Here is a 15,979-nt window from a genome sequence, read left to right on the forward strand (position 1 = left end):
CACCTTTTCAAGACACATCGGAGTCTTGAATCAATCTCTTAATACCTCTTTTTTGATGGCCCAACAAGCCCTTCCTCCTTTACAGCAATTTAAAAGTTACAGCTTATAGAAGAAATAAAAATCTAAAGGATATTTTGGTGCACAACAAATTGAATCCTATAAAGAATTTAGATGACAGATTTAAACAAGTACGATATATGGAAAATATTAGTAAGAGAGGGCTTTCTATTCAAAAATGGTTTTTGAAAATCTGTTTCTATTGAGTGTAATTTTTTTATGAAATCAATTTCTCATTTATTAATGGATTAATAATTCACTTTGAAAAATTGATTTAAATGTTTTTATTTTTAAACTATTAAACCAATTACTTTAATTTTGTTTGAATAAATAAAATCATTTTGAAAAATGAATTCACAAATGGATGATTTATTATACAATTCATAATTTAAGCACAGAATTCTTTGTTTCAATGCATGTGGCCTTGTGGTCCTCTATAACTGGCTCCCAGTAAAACTTTTAAAACTTTCACACAGGATGCGTAAATTCCCACATTAAAAATATTTTCGGACTTACCTATTCTTACACAGTGGATGCGTAATTCCACAGGACAAATTTGTGGCATTTATTCTTTCAAACCGAGCTAGATTTTTCTGATGTTTTGGATCCAAATAAACAGATTTGTCATCGTTCAGTCACGCCATTGTACTGAATATGCAACGACACAGAAATAGTAAAATAAACTCCACACTTTGTGTCCATCGATAAAGAAAAAATTTGACAGTTTAAAGAAATTCAGACAAAGGGGAGACAAACATTCAGACACAGGTTAAGTTTTCACAATAACAGATTTATTGCTGAATAAATGTCACAATGAAGCTGCAATACAAAAATAAAACAAATGAAAATCGACTTCACATCAGTTACCTGTTCATCAGGTGCATTCCTCTACCTCACCTGTACAACATGAAACTAATCGTCTAACACTGACCTGATCACCTGACATGATAACGTCAGGTTACCTGTCCAAACTTTTAATCCTTTAATCAGTTGTCAGTGGTTACCATGACATCATTTACATAAACTGTACATAAAACCAATTGAACGTTTTACTCAAATCAGAAAAGAGCAGATTTAGTTTCCGTAACCTTTGACCCCAAATGTTTTAAAGTAAACCTGCAGAAATTGATACAACTCCAGTTATGTTCATAACAATGCTGACAGTCAGCTGTCAGTCATACTGCAAATTTCAGTCCTTTATTGTGGATGAATGCCCACACAGCCAGAAAAATTACTTACTGACATAAAGAAAGAGGGCATGCTGGGAAAAACTGAGAAAACAGACAAAAAACAAAAACAAAAACACCTGTTATTAGTTTTAGCCTTGCCCCCTCCTCTATTTGTGCCCCTTGCTGGTCTTGAAGGAGACCTGCAGGACTTTGTCCCCCAGGCGGTACCCGTTCAGGCTGTGGATCGCCATGGCAGCTTCCTCGTAGTTTGCCATTGTAACAAAGCCAAAGCCTTTGCACTTATTGGTGTTAAAATCTCGGATCACTTTCACATTCAAGACTGCACCGAACGGGCCAAACATCTGCCACAGCATGGCCTCGTCAGCTTCCTGGCCCAGGTTGTAGATGAAGATGCACCAACCAGAGGATGAGCTCCCCGAGGCCCCACCCCCTCCGCTCATGTGGTCGGTGCTCATTGGAGAAAACCTGGACACACGAAGTATTAGACAGCTGCAGATTAACTGATTCTCATCGAACAGTAACAAACATCTAAGTCAATTAGCTGCTGGATCTCGGGACAAGGTAGGTTAGAGTACTCAGACTACAGTAATCAGGTTATTCTGAGCAGGTCAGCATACCGGAACCTTTGTGCCTGGTGATGGACAGGCCCCCCAAAGCGTCGTGATTGGCCGTGGTACATCTGTGACATCATCTGGGAGTTCCTGGCCTGGTTGGGATTGGCAGCAAACTTGACCGTGATTGGCTCAGCGCTGCCGGGAGGCGTGTGTCCGTTCAGGTGTTTGACAGCGTCATCGGCCTCGGCCCTCTTATCAAAGCGGATGAAGGCCACGCCACGTGACAGACCTAAACAGCCAACCAGAACAGAATTTTTTCAGTTCCAAACATCACAAGCCATCACATGACCCTGAGCTTACTGAGCGCGTGCGGTACCTGAAGCCTGGTCCACTAACACTCTAGAATTGATGATGCGACCGTAGTGCGAGAACATGTCCTCCACGTCCTGCTGACTGAGAGTCCGTGGCAAACCACTGATATACAGGTTCGCATCTTTGATGGCGTCCGAACTCGGCCGTGCAAATGAAACCTGCGGGGAAGTGACAGGAAGTAAGTCAGCTGATCATCTTTACAAAATAATTGTCACAGAAAACAAACTGTGATGAAAATAAAAAATACAGTTACATTGAGTTCAAATAAAATCCAGATTTAAATTTTTAAATATTCAATAAAAATAAATAAAAATCCACAATTTTTCCAAACAACAAAACAAAACACAAAATAAAAGCATCCAAACAGGCTCTGATCACCAAAATAAAAGCATTAATATCATTAATGTCTGAAAGTAAAAGGTGCAGTACGTTGTCTCACTGAATTGAAGAAATTCACAGATTCAGTGTTGACACGTGTCGGTGCGAAAACAATTAAAAACAAAACAGCAGAGTTTGAAAATACCTTCATCCATCAGACAGGTGAGAGTGCCCTCTACTGTCCGGGGAACATAACACATCAGTTGAGACAGGAAAAACAAAGAGCACCTGTGGCACGTTACCTTGATAGTTTTAGACTGTAGCCTCAGGCCATTGAGGGTACTGATAGCCCTCTCTGCATCACTAGGGTTAACAAAGTTAACAAAGCCGTAACCTAAACTGTGGCCTAGAGAAACACAAAGGAAAACAACAAAATAAAAAACAAAAGCGTCTGTTACAGCTGCTACACAGTCCGAGAGAAACAAACACAGAGTTCAAACTAAGTACAGAGATCCATACAGTCAATTGGAAAACATCAGTTTTCTGAACAAACCGAGAAAACCTGCCGCCACCCACCACGCTGCCTGACCGCCGCGCACCTACCACGTTTTAGCTCTCAAAACAGTTAGCCAATGTACCTTGCAGTGTCACCTATTTAAAAAAAATAAAAAAATAAAAAAAATAAAAAAAATCAACTTCGGAAAAAAACTCACTACAAACAAAGAAGTTAAAGGTCATCTCTCCTGTTACACTTCAACACAAGTTAGTTCTCACAGAAAATAAAGTGATGAAAATAAAAACTGCACTTACATCGAGTTGAAATAAAATACAGATTAAATGTTTAAATATTCAATATAAATATTAATTTATTTTTTATCTGAAAAGGTAAGATCTCACCTGATTTGGCCAGTTCAGGTAAGATCTGTCCATGGAAGTAAATAATTTATCGTCGTCAGTGAATGAGGTTAAAGATGACTCACTGGTGATATATTACTTTGGCATGACGGTGGTTAGCCACATGATGATGATGATCAAACCGTCGGCACAAATCATCTGCACATGGTTGTATTGAACGCACGACGACCTGACGATTACACGCTGGCAGGATGCAATCCTGCATCACCCCACACGACTGTTGAAAACGACTGTTTTCTCGACTTGTTCAGAACAAAAAAAATCTTCAAATATTTTTAAAGTTTTACAAACAGCCTGAAAAAAAAAATCAAACAGGTGAAAATACTTTTTAAAACAAACAAACAAAATAAAACCCCACAAAAAATAAAAAACAAAACACCTTTATCAGAGGCTGGACGAAAAAAATTCAACCAAAACTTTCATTCTTTGCTCAGGCACTGACATGCTCGCCATTTGCTCGCCAATCAAAGTTATTCTGTTTCTGCTGTAGGGCAGAAGACCTGAAAACCTGCAACCAAGCCACGTGTCATCTGAAGACATTCATCACCAGACGGCCGTCGCCTCAAAATGTAATTACAAAGTTTCAAATTCTTATAAAATAAAAAACAAGAAGTTCAGTTAGTGTCAACATATTCTTGCCACACCTCTTTTCTAAATCATTCTTTAATTTGTTTTGAATCATTCAGTAAATAACTTTTTATTTACTTTGTTCGCCCAGCCCTGATGTAACCAATCAGCATTAAGTACCTGTTAGACACTTTGATGTCATTAAACCTGGTGTGAAAAAAAATGAAGATTACAACAACAAAAATATCCAAATTGTTTTATGACAAAAAAAAAAAAAAAAAAGAGAGAGAGAGAAAAATCACAAAATTCACCTAAAAAAAAGAAGAACAAAAAAACAGAGTTAAAACCCCCCCAAAACAAACAAAATCAGCTGATCGTCTTGAAACCCCCCAAAAAACAACAGTGAACAGGAAATACTGCAAACAGTACTATAACGACTATGTACTGATACTACAACTACTGCAAAATACAGCTGTGACCTACTTCGCAGTATAAGGAGTACAAAGTACAATGAAGCATGAACAAGTACACGTGTTAATGCTGAAATACATTTACTTCAAGTACTGAAATAAAACATATTCACAGTAAAACTTATAATGCTTCAAAAGTAATCTGGTATTTGTCTTTAGTAAAATTATCATCATTAGTCGTAAGCAAAGTAATACCACAGTACTACTGTGTGTAACAGTACCCCAGTAATACCATAGTACTACTAGAGCTGGGCGATAGAACGATAACGATATGTATCGCGATATAACTTTGACTCGATAGAGAAATTAAGCTATCGCGATAGACCTCGCCGCTCTTGTCCTCAAGAAAAAAGAAAAAAAGAAAAGAAGGTCAGCCAATCCAAATTAAGTAGCGCAGAGCCGAACCAATCACAGCCGCAGCATCACGTCGCGTGACTTGTTACGTACAGCACAAGTGCCAAGCCGCACGTGTGTTTGTTTGGGAAGCAGCCAGCGGGTAATGGAGCCAGCGCGTAATGGAGGAAATGAGTGTGCCGACTAGAAAAATCAACCGAGCGTGACCGAAGAGAAAACAGATGATGGTTCCAATGCCGGAGAGATTGTCGAACGGAAGAGCCATAGAAGCTCCGTAGTGTGAAGGTATTTCGGCTATTTCAAGTCTGGAAATACAATAAACTGGTGCATGCGTCACACTGTGCGCCACGTTATTGTTTCGGTGAAATGAATTTCTACAATACTGTTACTGTTAATTCTACTCTCTGCAGTGTTTAAATGCTTACATATACACAAAGTTACTGTCCCTCCACACATACGACTCGGTTCTGCTTCTATGCCCCAGCTTTGTTTACTTTTTCCCACCGAGGCTTCTAGACTTCTGATTGGCCAACATTTCTGCACGGTTAGGAATCTAGCGCCACCTGCTGCTTTGGCATGTTCATAGCAGCGTTTTCCTTCATTTCTCCCTTTATGTGTGGACGGGATTATTTTTTAAAACGAAAACGGAAAATCTCCGTTTTCAAAAATACCCGTGTACGTGTGGACGTAGCCTCAGTCTCTGACTGGAAGCGCTAATTCGTCATTCGGCTTTTGTCAGACTAAAGTAACTGTTAAAACTGTTTGAAAAGCTCAGCTATACAACAAGGAGAGATTGAGAATTTCCTTTTAGTTCTCAGTTTATTTGATATTGACAAAAGTTAGTCAGTTTTGTCTGTTCTTCTGTAAAACAAACTAAGATTTATTTTTAGAATTAATATTTTGTTTCTAAGTGGAATTGACAATTTAGTCTGTTTTGTTTGTTCTATTTTGAAACTTAAACGCTTTAGTGGCTGCCTTTTGTGTAGTTTGCAATATTTGCCTTTATTTATCTGAAAAAGTCTCATGTTCCTTAAGTACATCTACCCTGTTGAACTTATTATGGGAAATAAATATTTAAATAAAAACAAGCTGCTGATTATTTCACATTTTACTTGTGAGCAACGGCACATTTAAATCTTACAAATATAGTTATTTGGCTTATATCGTGATAGATATCGTTATCGCCTGAAATGAAAAAAACATATCGTGATATGAAAAAATCTCATATCGCCCAGCTCTAAGTACTACCTGAATAATACTGCAGTACGATTGGGGAGCTCAGCACCTGCTGCAGTCCAGGTACTCAGAAGTACTACAGTGATTCTACTGTAGTACTGCAGTAGTGGTACTAACAGTGATACTGCAGCAGCACTTCAGTAGTACTGTATTAGTGGTACTTCAGCACTACATTAGCAGTACTTTCATCGTTACCTGCCACTTTGTCGCGGATGAGCTTGGCAGACTCGACCTCGCCGACGCTGCTGAAGAGGCTGCGTAGCTCGTCCTGGCTCATGCTCTGCGGCAGGTAGTTCACAATCAGGTTCGTGCGTGCGTCTTCGTCCTCCATCATCTGCTCGCCGTACCCGTTATCGTACAGCTCCTGAGGTCATTACATCATCACCATCATCACTTTCACTAAAGTCAAAAAGATGCCAGAATAAAGGAAGTGAACAGATTCAGCCAATCAAAGCGTAGCACTCACATTTCCAGCAGCTCCTTTAGCGGCGAGCGAAGCGTCTCTGACATCACCCTGAGAGTTCTGAACCTCACACACCTGAAACACACACACCACACACACCTGTCATAAACATGCACTAATCCCCAGGCCCTGATTCAGGAATTGGGGTCAGCTAAAACTCTGAGTTTGTTAACCCTGAGATAAGATAGACTTGGGTTTCTGTTCCAGAAAGAGAGCCACCAGGGTAAAGAATTTTGGAAACTAAACTTTGGGTAACCTCTGACAGGTGTTCCCTCTGACTCCTCCCCTCCTCCTGGACCTGAATTAGCTGAGTGACCCTTGCTTTCATAAAGTCACAGCTATTAAGTCAGTCCAACCAACCACTCATCAATATATCAGCACAGAGACAGCTATTCCATCAATGACAGATTACAACTTAGAATCAAATCTCTAGTGACAGTATGAGTGTAATACGATTACAGTTATTGTAGAATCACCGTTTACATGACATCGATCAGCGATCAATCGTCAGGCTCAGTGATGGATTTTAGTGACAATAAGGCTGAAATGACTTTCAGATCCAAACTGAACTAAATGTGTTTAAAGTGACATTTTATAAGCAGACAGTCTGACTGTAGTCTGATTACATTTCATGCTGACATAGGTTCACAGATTCAGATTCTGTCATTTGGGATGGGTGACACTCATCTACTAATTGGAAGGTTAGTGGTTCTGCTGCAGTTTGCAGGCCAAAGTGTCCTTGAGCAAGACACCGAAGCCTGAGCTGCTCTATGATGCGTTTATCGGTGCGTGAAGGCGAAACAGAAAGCAGTCAGGTATATTAAAAAGTGTTCGTATGAATGTTCAAAGTCTGAAAATCGCCTGAAAAAGTCTCACCGACTTGACCCAGAACCAGATCACCCAAAGGAATCATAGGCTCCGGTTTTCAGATAAGCTCTGAATTCTCTTTGCGATTACATTTGTAGTACAAAGCCAGATTGCCGACTTAGCAAGCTTAAGCTCAGAGTTCTGTGCCACAAAGGTGGCATTCTTTGTACCTGTGAGATCACCGTGGTAATGCGTGCCGATCACATGGTCAGGAGCAGGTTTAAATCTGATGGAACTGCCTTGTTTTCACCGATTCTGTCATTTACGGTCTGAGTCAGCGAGACTGAGATCCTCTACTCATCGTTTTATTTGTAAAACCTGTTCAATGGCCTCTGGGTGACATCATGGCCGAAACCCAGGTGTGAAGTCACATGATGCATATGTTCAGCTGCTGATGTAGAAAATGCAGAAACAGTTTGATGTTTGGTCCTCGTGCTATCATTTTGTTAAGCTGGTTAACTGAAAGAAAGCTTGAATTTGTTGAACCCGCTTCACAGCACAGCCTCTGAACAGGTTAAAAACACTTGATCACTACTGATCCACTCACCTTCAGGTACCTGATGTGTCCTCGTCTTTGCGCCATGGAAATGATTCAGGAAGTTAACTGCGTCTGGGAAAAATAGCAAAAGCAGCTGATTATTGATCATTGCTTATCATTTGCAAGCTACTCGATAAACTGAAGGTGATCAGAATTCAATCTGTTTCAATCAGGAAACCCAAACCAGTAACTCTCTGATGATGGGTCCCCAGTTTAGCTCATTTCACTCTGTATTATCTTATGTTCCTGTTGCCACAGTAGCATTATTGATTGAGAAGCACCTGTGAAGTCCGGGTGTTCTCTGTGGATCAATGTGCAGATGTTGATTCCAGATCCCAAAACGTTGATTATGTTCATCTGGACGTGTTCAGTGGGAGAAACGTTTCATCACCATCCAGGTGACTTCTTCAGTCTCAGCTGACTGCAGGTTTCCAACCTTATAAACAGTACATTTGCACAACAACGGAAGCTAACCTACTGAATAAACAATGGAGTCATGCAGTCAGCTGAAAGTCACCTACATGAGGATGAAATGTTTCTCCCATCGGAAAAGCCACATCAAGATTAACAGAATCAACCTTTTGGGAATTACTTACCTGAATGATTGCGCATGCATCAAGACATTGATTCCAGATGTTTCTCGGCCTGTTTGACTCACCTGCAGCTTTCTATAAGATGACATCTGACCCCAAACACTGCCAATCAGAATGACGTCTGAGAATGTCATCAACATTTCTAACCAACCAAAGAGCTCTAGAACTACATTTACCTGCCTGACACCCCGAGAACCGTCTAACCGCTGAAGCACCGCCCACAGGTCCAGGTGAACACATTAACTTAATGGATTAACACATATTTACTTAATCACTAACTTAATTACAGAGATCGCTGGCGTTTCTCAGAAAAACCCGTAGGTTTCCAGTTCCGGTCCAGTTCGCGTTACAGTCGGGTCTCACATGTGGATAGGTAAGCAGGTAAAGTGGGTAAAATAAAAGCGCGCACTTTGAGGCCGCGGAGCTGCTAGCATTAGCCGCTGTTAGCACCGCGGACACACCACGAGGCTACTCGGCCACTCGCACCTTGGCACTCAAAGACGTCACCGTTCTTACCTGTGGGAGTGCGGACAGGTGATCCGGTGTGATTGGGTCAGATTTCGATCCGCAGTTGGAAGATGAGATGATCTGTCGATCCTAACAAGCACGTTCCCTACTGCACACAAAGAACCAACTGCCGCCCAGTGAAGTATCGCGAGATCTCCCCCTGTCCTTCTTCCTCTTCTTCTTCTGTAAAATAGGACTGTGCTCCTTATTTGCCCCCTGCTGGAGTCATTGGGAAAACACGAAAATCAAATCAGAAGTTTTGTTTTGATTTTACTGAAGAACTTTATTTATAAAATAGAACCAACAACACGTGTACCAGAAAACTAAACATGACATCACCCAAACATTAACATCCAGCTGTAAAACATCTGTCTGCTCAGAATGAGATGGTCAACTCCCGCAAATGTTGTACCTTTTATATTGTAAGGAAAAGACCCTACAATAATAAAAAGAAAACAGCAAAACCCCCAACAATCACATGACCCCCTTATGAGCAAGAACTCTGTTGACAGTGGGAGGGGAAAAAAAAAACCTTTTACAGTTTTTCACAGTTATTTACACACAATTTCTTGTACTTCAGACACAATGACTACAACATGTATCTGATGCACCAACCCCCTGAACCAATCCTGCTAAACTACAAACACAATTTCTGCTTTACACTCAAATTGCAGTTTTAAAACACACTTTTTTTTAACACACTACATGCAATTCTCTGCATTTGGCACAATTTTCATGAAGAAAATCTTTGTTTTCACAAGAAACACACTTTCATTCAAAATGGTAAGCTCAGTTGCCCTACTTTTCCTACTAACTCATCACATGAAGGGCTCTAGACTGCGACCAATTTGGTCGCAAAATTTTTCAACTTAAAAAATCCTAGGTCGCACAGGTGCGACCAACTGTTTGAGTGGAAAAAAAAAAAGAAAGAAGAAAAAGAAAAGCCCCCACAACTCTGACAGTCTCCGTGTGGTCAAAACAGACACACATTATGCCCCTATTGTGGTCTAAACCAGAGGCGGAGCCAGACATTTGAAACACCCAGGGCTTAGCTCTAAAGGGTAGTATGCATGTGGGATTTTTTTTTTTTTGGGGGGGGGGGTTAGAAATGACTGATTAATTGGCTCTGTTTTGAGTTTTGTTCAAAAAAGAATGACTTCATATAGGGAAAAATATATATCACGTATGCAGGACACCTTAAACTAGTTTTTTAATTAAGCAGCAAGGCAGAACAAAGGTGGGGCTGTATTAAGACACAAGGACTAAACCCCAATTCAACCAGACCCAGAACTGATCCGGAATTAAAACAGGACTACAACAGTTCAAAATCAGGACTGATGACTTAACCAAGACAGAACCAGAATCAGAACTAGATGATAGTAGCACTAAAAATCATCATAGACCTGCACTACACTTATTTTTTTAATTCTACCAAAGTACACTATTTAGATTGAGAAAAGTTTATATAATTATTTAGCCTTGTTGTGCAAACAAGCCTGCATAACTTAATAAATGTAGAATTTGAAAAATAGTAAACCTAAAAAGAAACACTAGGTACGAGATACATGAGTACCTATGATACGGTGATACTTTTGGTAAACGACCATTTGTGCTGACAATCATCAAATATACAGTTGAAACCAGATATTTACATACTCTTCAGATCAAAACACAAATACTTTTTTATTTGTAACATCAAATCAGACTAAATGTTTATTTTTTTTAGATTGATAAATATATCATTTATCAATAACATATTTGTTAGCTTTAAGAGTAAAGAGAGAAACTATCTGTATTTCTTAATTGTAAATGGCACCAAATTGTATTCAAAATTGAGCCACACTTATGCAGCTCCACGATTCTTTTCCTGGTGTTTTGGTTGATAAATTTAGGGCTGGGTATTGTCACTGATTTCTAGAATCGATTCAATTCCGATTCACAAGGTCCCGAATCGATTCGATCCACGATTCGATTTAATTCGATTTGATTCAATTGAATTCAATTTGAATCTGGGAAATTTTGACAGTCAGAAAAAGGAAGCTGACACACGCAAGACTTTATCAAAGGTGTGAGCATCACAGCAGATGCCTTTGTGTCAAAGTAGCTGAGGATAAAACACAGAAAAACATGAAGGCGATTTTCCTGGCCTGGATTTTATAAAAATATTCTGCAGTACATCAAAAACGAAAGAAAACCATTAATCAACACATGAACATTACCTCTGACGTTACAGCGGTTTTATTAGAGACACGGCTAAGCGTTTTGCATAATTTAAAAAAGTTAAAATTTGTTCAGTATTGAACGGCAGAAATTAGGTTTTCTTTTCGGAAGTATATAAAAAAAAACTTAAAAAAACGTCGGCCGACAGCGCTGTAAACAACGGTAGACTTGTGCGTAACAAGCAAGCGAATAATGAAGAAAACAGATTTTTAGACGGGAAACTGTTCTTGAAGTACAGAGAGAGAGGGAGAGAGAGAGAGAGCTGTGCATCGTGGTCGAAGCAAAACAGTAAAAGTAAGAGTGAATACATGACGATGTTTATGTGAAGCGTAGTTTGGATCTTCTTTTGCTGCTGGTTCGGTCAATATTGTTTGGAGAGACATCAAACTAACAGCTGTAGAATCAGCGCATAAAGGGCGTGAACACAAAGCGCGGACAGATCAGAATCAGCGAGCTGTCGGCTTTCAGCCCCGACCTTGAGAAAGGCCACATCTAACTGATTTGAACCGCGGGTTGTGCTGTGTGTTTAAGTCTTTGTGCAGAATCTGTGTTCCTGCTCTCATTTATTGTCTTAGCTGTTTGGTGGTTGTTGAAATTTTGTGAGATTTCACCAGAGATTCTGGCATTTCGGGCAAAATAAATTTATATTAAAAAATCGATTCAGGATTTTAATGAATCGATTTTACATTATCCAAGCCAGAATCGATTTTAATCGATAAATCGGTTATAAAAACCCACCCCTAGTTGATATCTCTTAATTTTCCCATTTCAAAGAAACAGGCTCTGTTTTGCCTTTTATGCATCCACAGCTGTGCCACCAATTTACTCACATGGACTCTACTAACCTATCAGAAGCTTCTTCAGCTCAGAATGGAATTGTCTGGAGTTTTCTTATTAATTAACAATAAACTTAGTGTACATGTACTCCTAAATTTGATGAAAGTGATAAAAAATAGGAAGCTCTGTCTCTCTTTATTCTGACATTTAACTAATTCAAAAGATATTTCAATATTTATTTATCCAAAACAAAACAAGTTTACTCTAAATTGATGTTGTACAGTAAAAAAATGTTCTTGTGTTTTCCATAAAGTGTATGTAAATATCTGGTTTCAACTGTGAATATACTGCTGTGTATTGAAGTTCCTCTTGTTTTGCATAGGAATATACTGAACAACATACAAAGCATAATATATAAAATACTACCAGAGTTTTTTCTTTGAAAGAAGCTTCTTATGTCCATTCTTGTATATCAGTGCATTACTGAAACCGATTTATTTAGCCGTGGAGGGTAACAACTGAAAATATGAAATAGACACACGTAAGCATGGCTGGACTGGCCATCGGGCATACCGGGCATTTGCCCGGTGGGCCGCTGGCGATTTTTTGTTTTTATGGGCCGATGGATATTTTTTTTTTATTTTTATTTTTTTAGGAAGGGTATATATAATGAAAGGTGTTGGATTGGCCAATTGGTCATGATCGACTCTGGGCTGGACCAATTACAGCCGAGGAGGCTGGATGCACCCTCCCCCTTGTTTAGCAATCACGTGATTTTCGCGCATTGCATGCCGGGAACTCGTGGCAAAACAATCCAAGTACCGCATCAAATGCAAGCATTTGCAGCACCGCAAAACGTTCATTCTCCGGTTCCAATACCTTCTTTTTTTTTTCTTTGCCGCACAAAAAAGGAATGTACAAAACAAAAGGAGAACAATGCCGGTCTGTACAAAGACAGACTCGACGAAAAGACAAAGAAAAGATACGAGGAAAAAATCAAAGGAGTGAAAGGGTCAGACCCTTACGAGCACACAGAGTGGACAAAAGACGTCAGTGTGCTGCCCACTTTCACCACGCTCAGATTTATAATTACACGGTTCTTGGAGTGAGTGCATACACTCATGAAGTTTAGTAACTTCAGGTCACTGCAACAAGCCCAGGTACAGTTTACCGACGGATGGGTGCAGGACCTTGAAATGCACCGTGTAGGACGAAAGACTATTGTACGTATCATAAGTTTACCAGTCTCACAAATCGTCTTCATAAATACACATTCATTAACAGTTTATTAATAGGACCTTTGAGCTCAACGGTAATTAATTAGTAGTGGAAATAATTTCTGGTAGTGTAACAGTGTTTGTGGTATTATTCCACTTGCCACAAATATCAGTGTAATGGGGAAACAGCGCCTCCCCCCCCCGCTCTCAGTGTGGCTGGTTAGGTGAGGCTGGCTGCAGTAATCGCTGCCAGTCTGCCGTAGCCATACGAGAGGTGAGTTGTATTGTTCCGCACACAATATAGCTAAGTAGTACAGACACATAAAACATGTTTGATTAGCTGACGAGCACCGAGTGTAATAAGTGCTTAGTGGACACATGTCCAACACCAGTTTTATGTACTTTTCATTTGTTTATTACAGTTTTTTACAGACGCTAGAACACATTTCTCAATACTTAGGTCACGTTTGCAAAACTCCTCACACAGTGAGCACAACAGAAGTCTATGTGGGCTAAACTGAGGACCAGTTATCATTGTTTTGGCACAAAATGCATTCAATGACTACATCTCTCAAATTACATGAATCATCTTCTCACTCAGACACAACAACTGCCAAAAACCTTTGTACGGACAGGACATTTTGCATGTGCTTACATACTGTTTTCAAAACTGTTAAACTCATGGTCAAAACAATAACACAATGCAAAACTTGAAAAGACAGCAAAATCCAACGGCAATATTTTATTGAAACATATTTTAAATCTAACAATGCAGTTTAACCAGCCACAGCTGATTCTCATTGTGGATGAACATCTACACAGTTGTTACTCCTTCAATTTTTCAACTCCTTCAATTCTGGCATGCCAGAAGATTCTTTCCTAGGTGTGTTGCCCTAGATGACATAAGATGTGATGTGGATGAGAACCTGTGGCCAAATGGAGAAGACCGAGTAGATTAGCATTACTATTGTATGTGTATCAGTGGATGGTGTGTATACGAATTCTTGTATTTTGGGATTACTTAGTGCAAAAAAATAAAAATACATAAACATAAATACATGATGTCTGATTCATTCCAGTAACATGTATTGAAATTATAAACAGAGATGTGTCCTTGTTTTACACAGGAAAACACTGTGTAATGCTACATGTTGTTAGTGTTTTTTAGGTCATTGTTTTGTGGGTGACAAAGTGTGTTTGTCGGCTGTCAACCTTTGCTAGTGTTCTGGAGGAATGTTTTTATTTGAGACCTGAATGAAGTGTTTTGGTAGTTGTAGTGCATTTTGAATGTGGAATGAACTGCTTTGCCAAGCTGAGGGTCAGTTAGGAGAATTGTGTGAAGAGTTTTGCAAAAATGACCTAAGTATTGAGAAATGTGTCCTAGCGTCTGTAAAAAACTGTAATGTGTGAAACTGTATGCTAAAGCGGAATGCTAATGAGATGTTCTGCCGTAGTGTGCTGTGCGGAGTGGTGTGTGGCGAGCCTGTGCACTGATAATACACCGTTGTTTCCATTCAGGTACATAATTTGTTGTTGCTGTTATTTTATTGTATATTAGAAATTGTAATATTGCTGCAGTAATCGCTGCCAGTCTGCCGTAGCCATACGAGAGTGTGCTGTGCGGAGTGGTGTATGGCGAGCTTGTGCACTGATAATACACCGTTGTTTCCATTCAGGAAATAAAGTGGCAACGATCGATCAGAGACTCCTTGTCTTTTTAAAAACACTACACAACGCAGAGTCGAGGAGTCTGTTTGGGCCGAACTGTTGCAGCGGGATGAAGCAGAAACCGGTTACAGTAGCATTACAGAAATGTAGCAGTGACAATAATATTGTATGTTGTAATCGCAATGGACAATAAGTGATACAAAACAACTGTTTTATCCTGTGAATAAAAGTATATGTTTTGTCAATGTACCATGGTAATAACAGAAGCGAAACACAATATTGTGTCAGGACAATTTACTATTTATGCACAATAAATAAAGGAGCATAGCGCGACAATTTCTGTTCAGCGCCAGACTTGCTTGTAACCTATATCACCAATTATGTTAAGAAAAATGACGTATTAACTACTAAAAAACTCTGACCTTTGTGGGAATGCTTGGAGCAGACTAACATGTGAGCTGGAGTGTTCTGAGACGTTATATTTGGTATATCCAGACCATCCGTCGGCTCTTACTTCGGAAACATGGCTTAAAAAATTTCTCTTCAACGACGTAATCCGATAAAAAAAAAAAAAGATCTCTTTACCCATCGGCTTCCCGTGGCTGTCATGCGACCGGCTATTGAAGTTAATAATACAACAGCTTCTTGCCATTTTTTGGGTTTCTTTTTATCGCTGTGTAACTGAGTTCAATTGAAAGCCTGCGTGCGCTAGTACCTCTTGCCACAAGTTCCCAGAATCCTTTGCGGTTTTATCCCTGAATGACGTCACATTTTCAATCTTTATCCTGGTGGGCCGGTCTCTAGTCAAAATGCCCGGGCCGATTTTTTGTCCCAGTCCAGCCTTGCATGTAAGCTAAGACTCTCTAAAGAAACAGCATTGTTGTTGTTCGGCTTTTCATTTTGCCATTTGTTGATTCACTTGAAGAGCAAGTAACGTAATATGGGTCAAGCGATCAGTTTGATATCAATCTTTCGTGATACACCGTCATATTTACATTATTTGTACGGTACGAATGATTTGTTTTGGTACCTGGTCAAACTTAAGCTCTCCTTAGTATGGCTGGCTCCGTTTCTCCAACAGCGCACTCCAGTGGCG

At 39.6% G+C, this 15,979-nt stretch overlaps 1 protein-coding gene across 2 annotated transcripts; it reads right to left on the reverse strand.

Moving 5' to 3' along the window:
- Positions 1-826: 826 nt before the first annotated feature.
- On the reverse strand, positions 827-9,170 carry LOC147301282 (ELAV-like protein 1). Of its 2 annotated transcripts, XM_086282678.1 has the most exons (8): positions 9,011-9,170; positions 7,911-7,973; positions 6,500-6,571; positions 6,229-6,397; positions 2,794-2,897; positions 2,178-2,331; positions 1,865-2,090; positions 827-1,712 (listed from the first exon to the last, which is right to left on the reverse strand). In XM_086282678.1, the coding sequence occupies exons 2-8, from the start codon at positions 7,944-7,946 to the stop codon at positions 1,394-1,396; spliced, it is 1,080 nt and encodes a 359-aa protein (XP_086138804.1). In that variant the 5' UTR covers positions 7,947-7,973; positions 9,011-9,170; the 3' UTR covers positions 827-1,393. The 2 variants fall into 2 exon arrangements, with proteins under 2 accessions (XP_086138804.1, XP_086138806.1); XM_086282680.1 differs by lacking the exon at positions 6,500-6,571 and having other exon boundaries at positions 6,229-6,432; positions 9,011-9,163.
- Positions 9,171-15,979: the final 6,809 nt, after the last annotated feature.

The sequence above is a fragment of the Aulonocara sp. 'chitande type north' Nkhata Bay genome, linkage group LG23 (assembly GCF_057382095.1).
Source record: "Aulonocara sp. 'chitande type north' Nkhata Bay isolate Kocher_YH1m ecotype deep benthic linkage group LG23, A_spYH_male_GT1.1, whole genome shotgun sequence".
NCBI lineage: Eukaryota > Metazoa > Chordata > Actinopteri > Cichliformes > Cichlidae > Aulonocara > Aulonocara sp. 'chitande type north' Nkhata Bay.

Excerpts from the sequence above, each read along its gene's own strand:
- LOC147301282 (XM_086282678.1), bottom strand. The coding sequence starts at position 7,946 with ATGGCGCAAAGACGAGGACACATCAGGTACCTGAAG. Across the intron at positions 2,332-2,793 it reads TACAGTCTAAAACTATCAAG|GTTTCATTTGCACGGCCGAG; the intron begins GTAACGTGCCAC and ends ACTTCCCCGCAG. Across the intron at positions 2,091-2,177 it reads GTTAGTGGACCAGGCTTCAG|GTCTGTCACGTGGCGTGGCC; the intron begins GTACCGCACGCG and ends TTGGCTGTTTAG.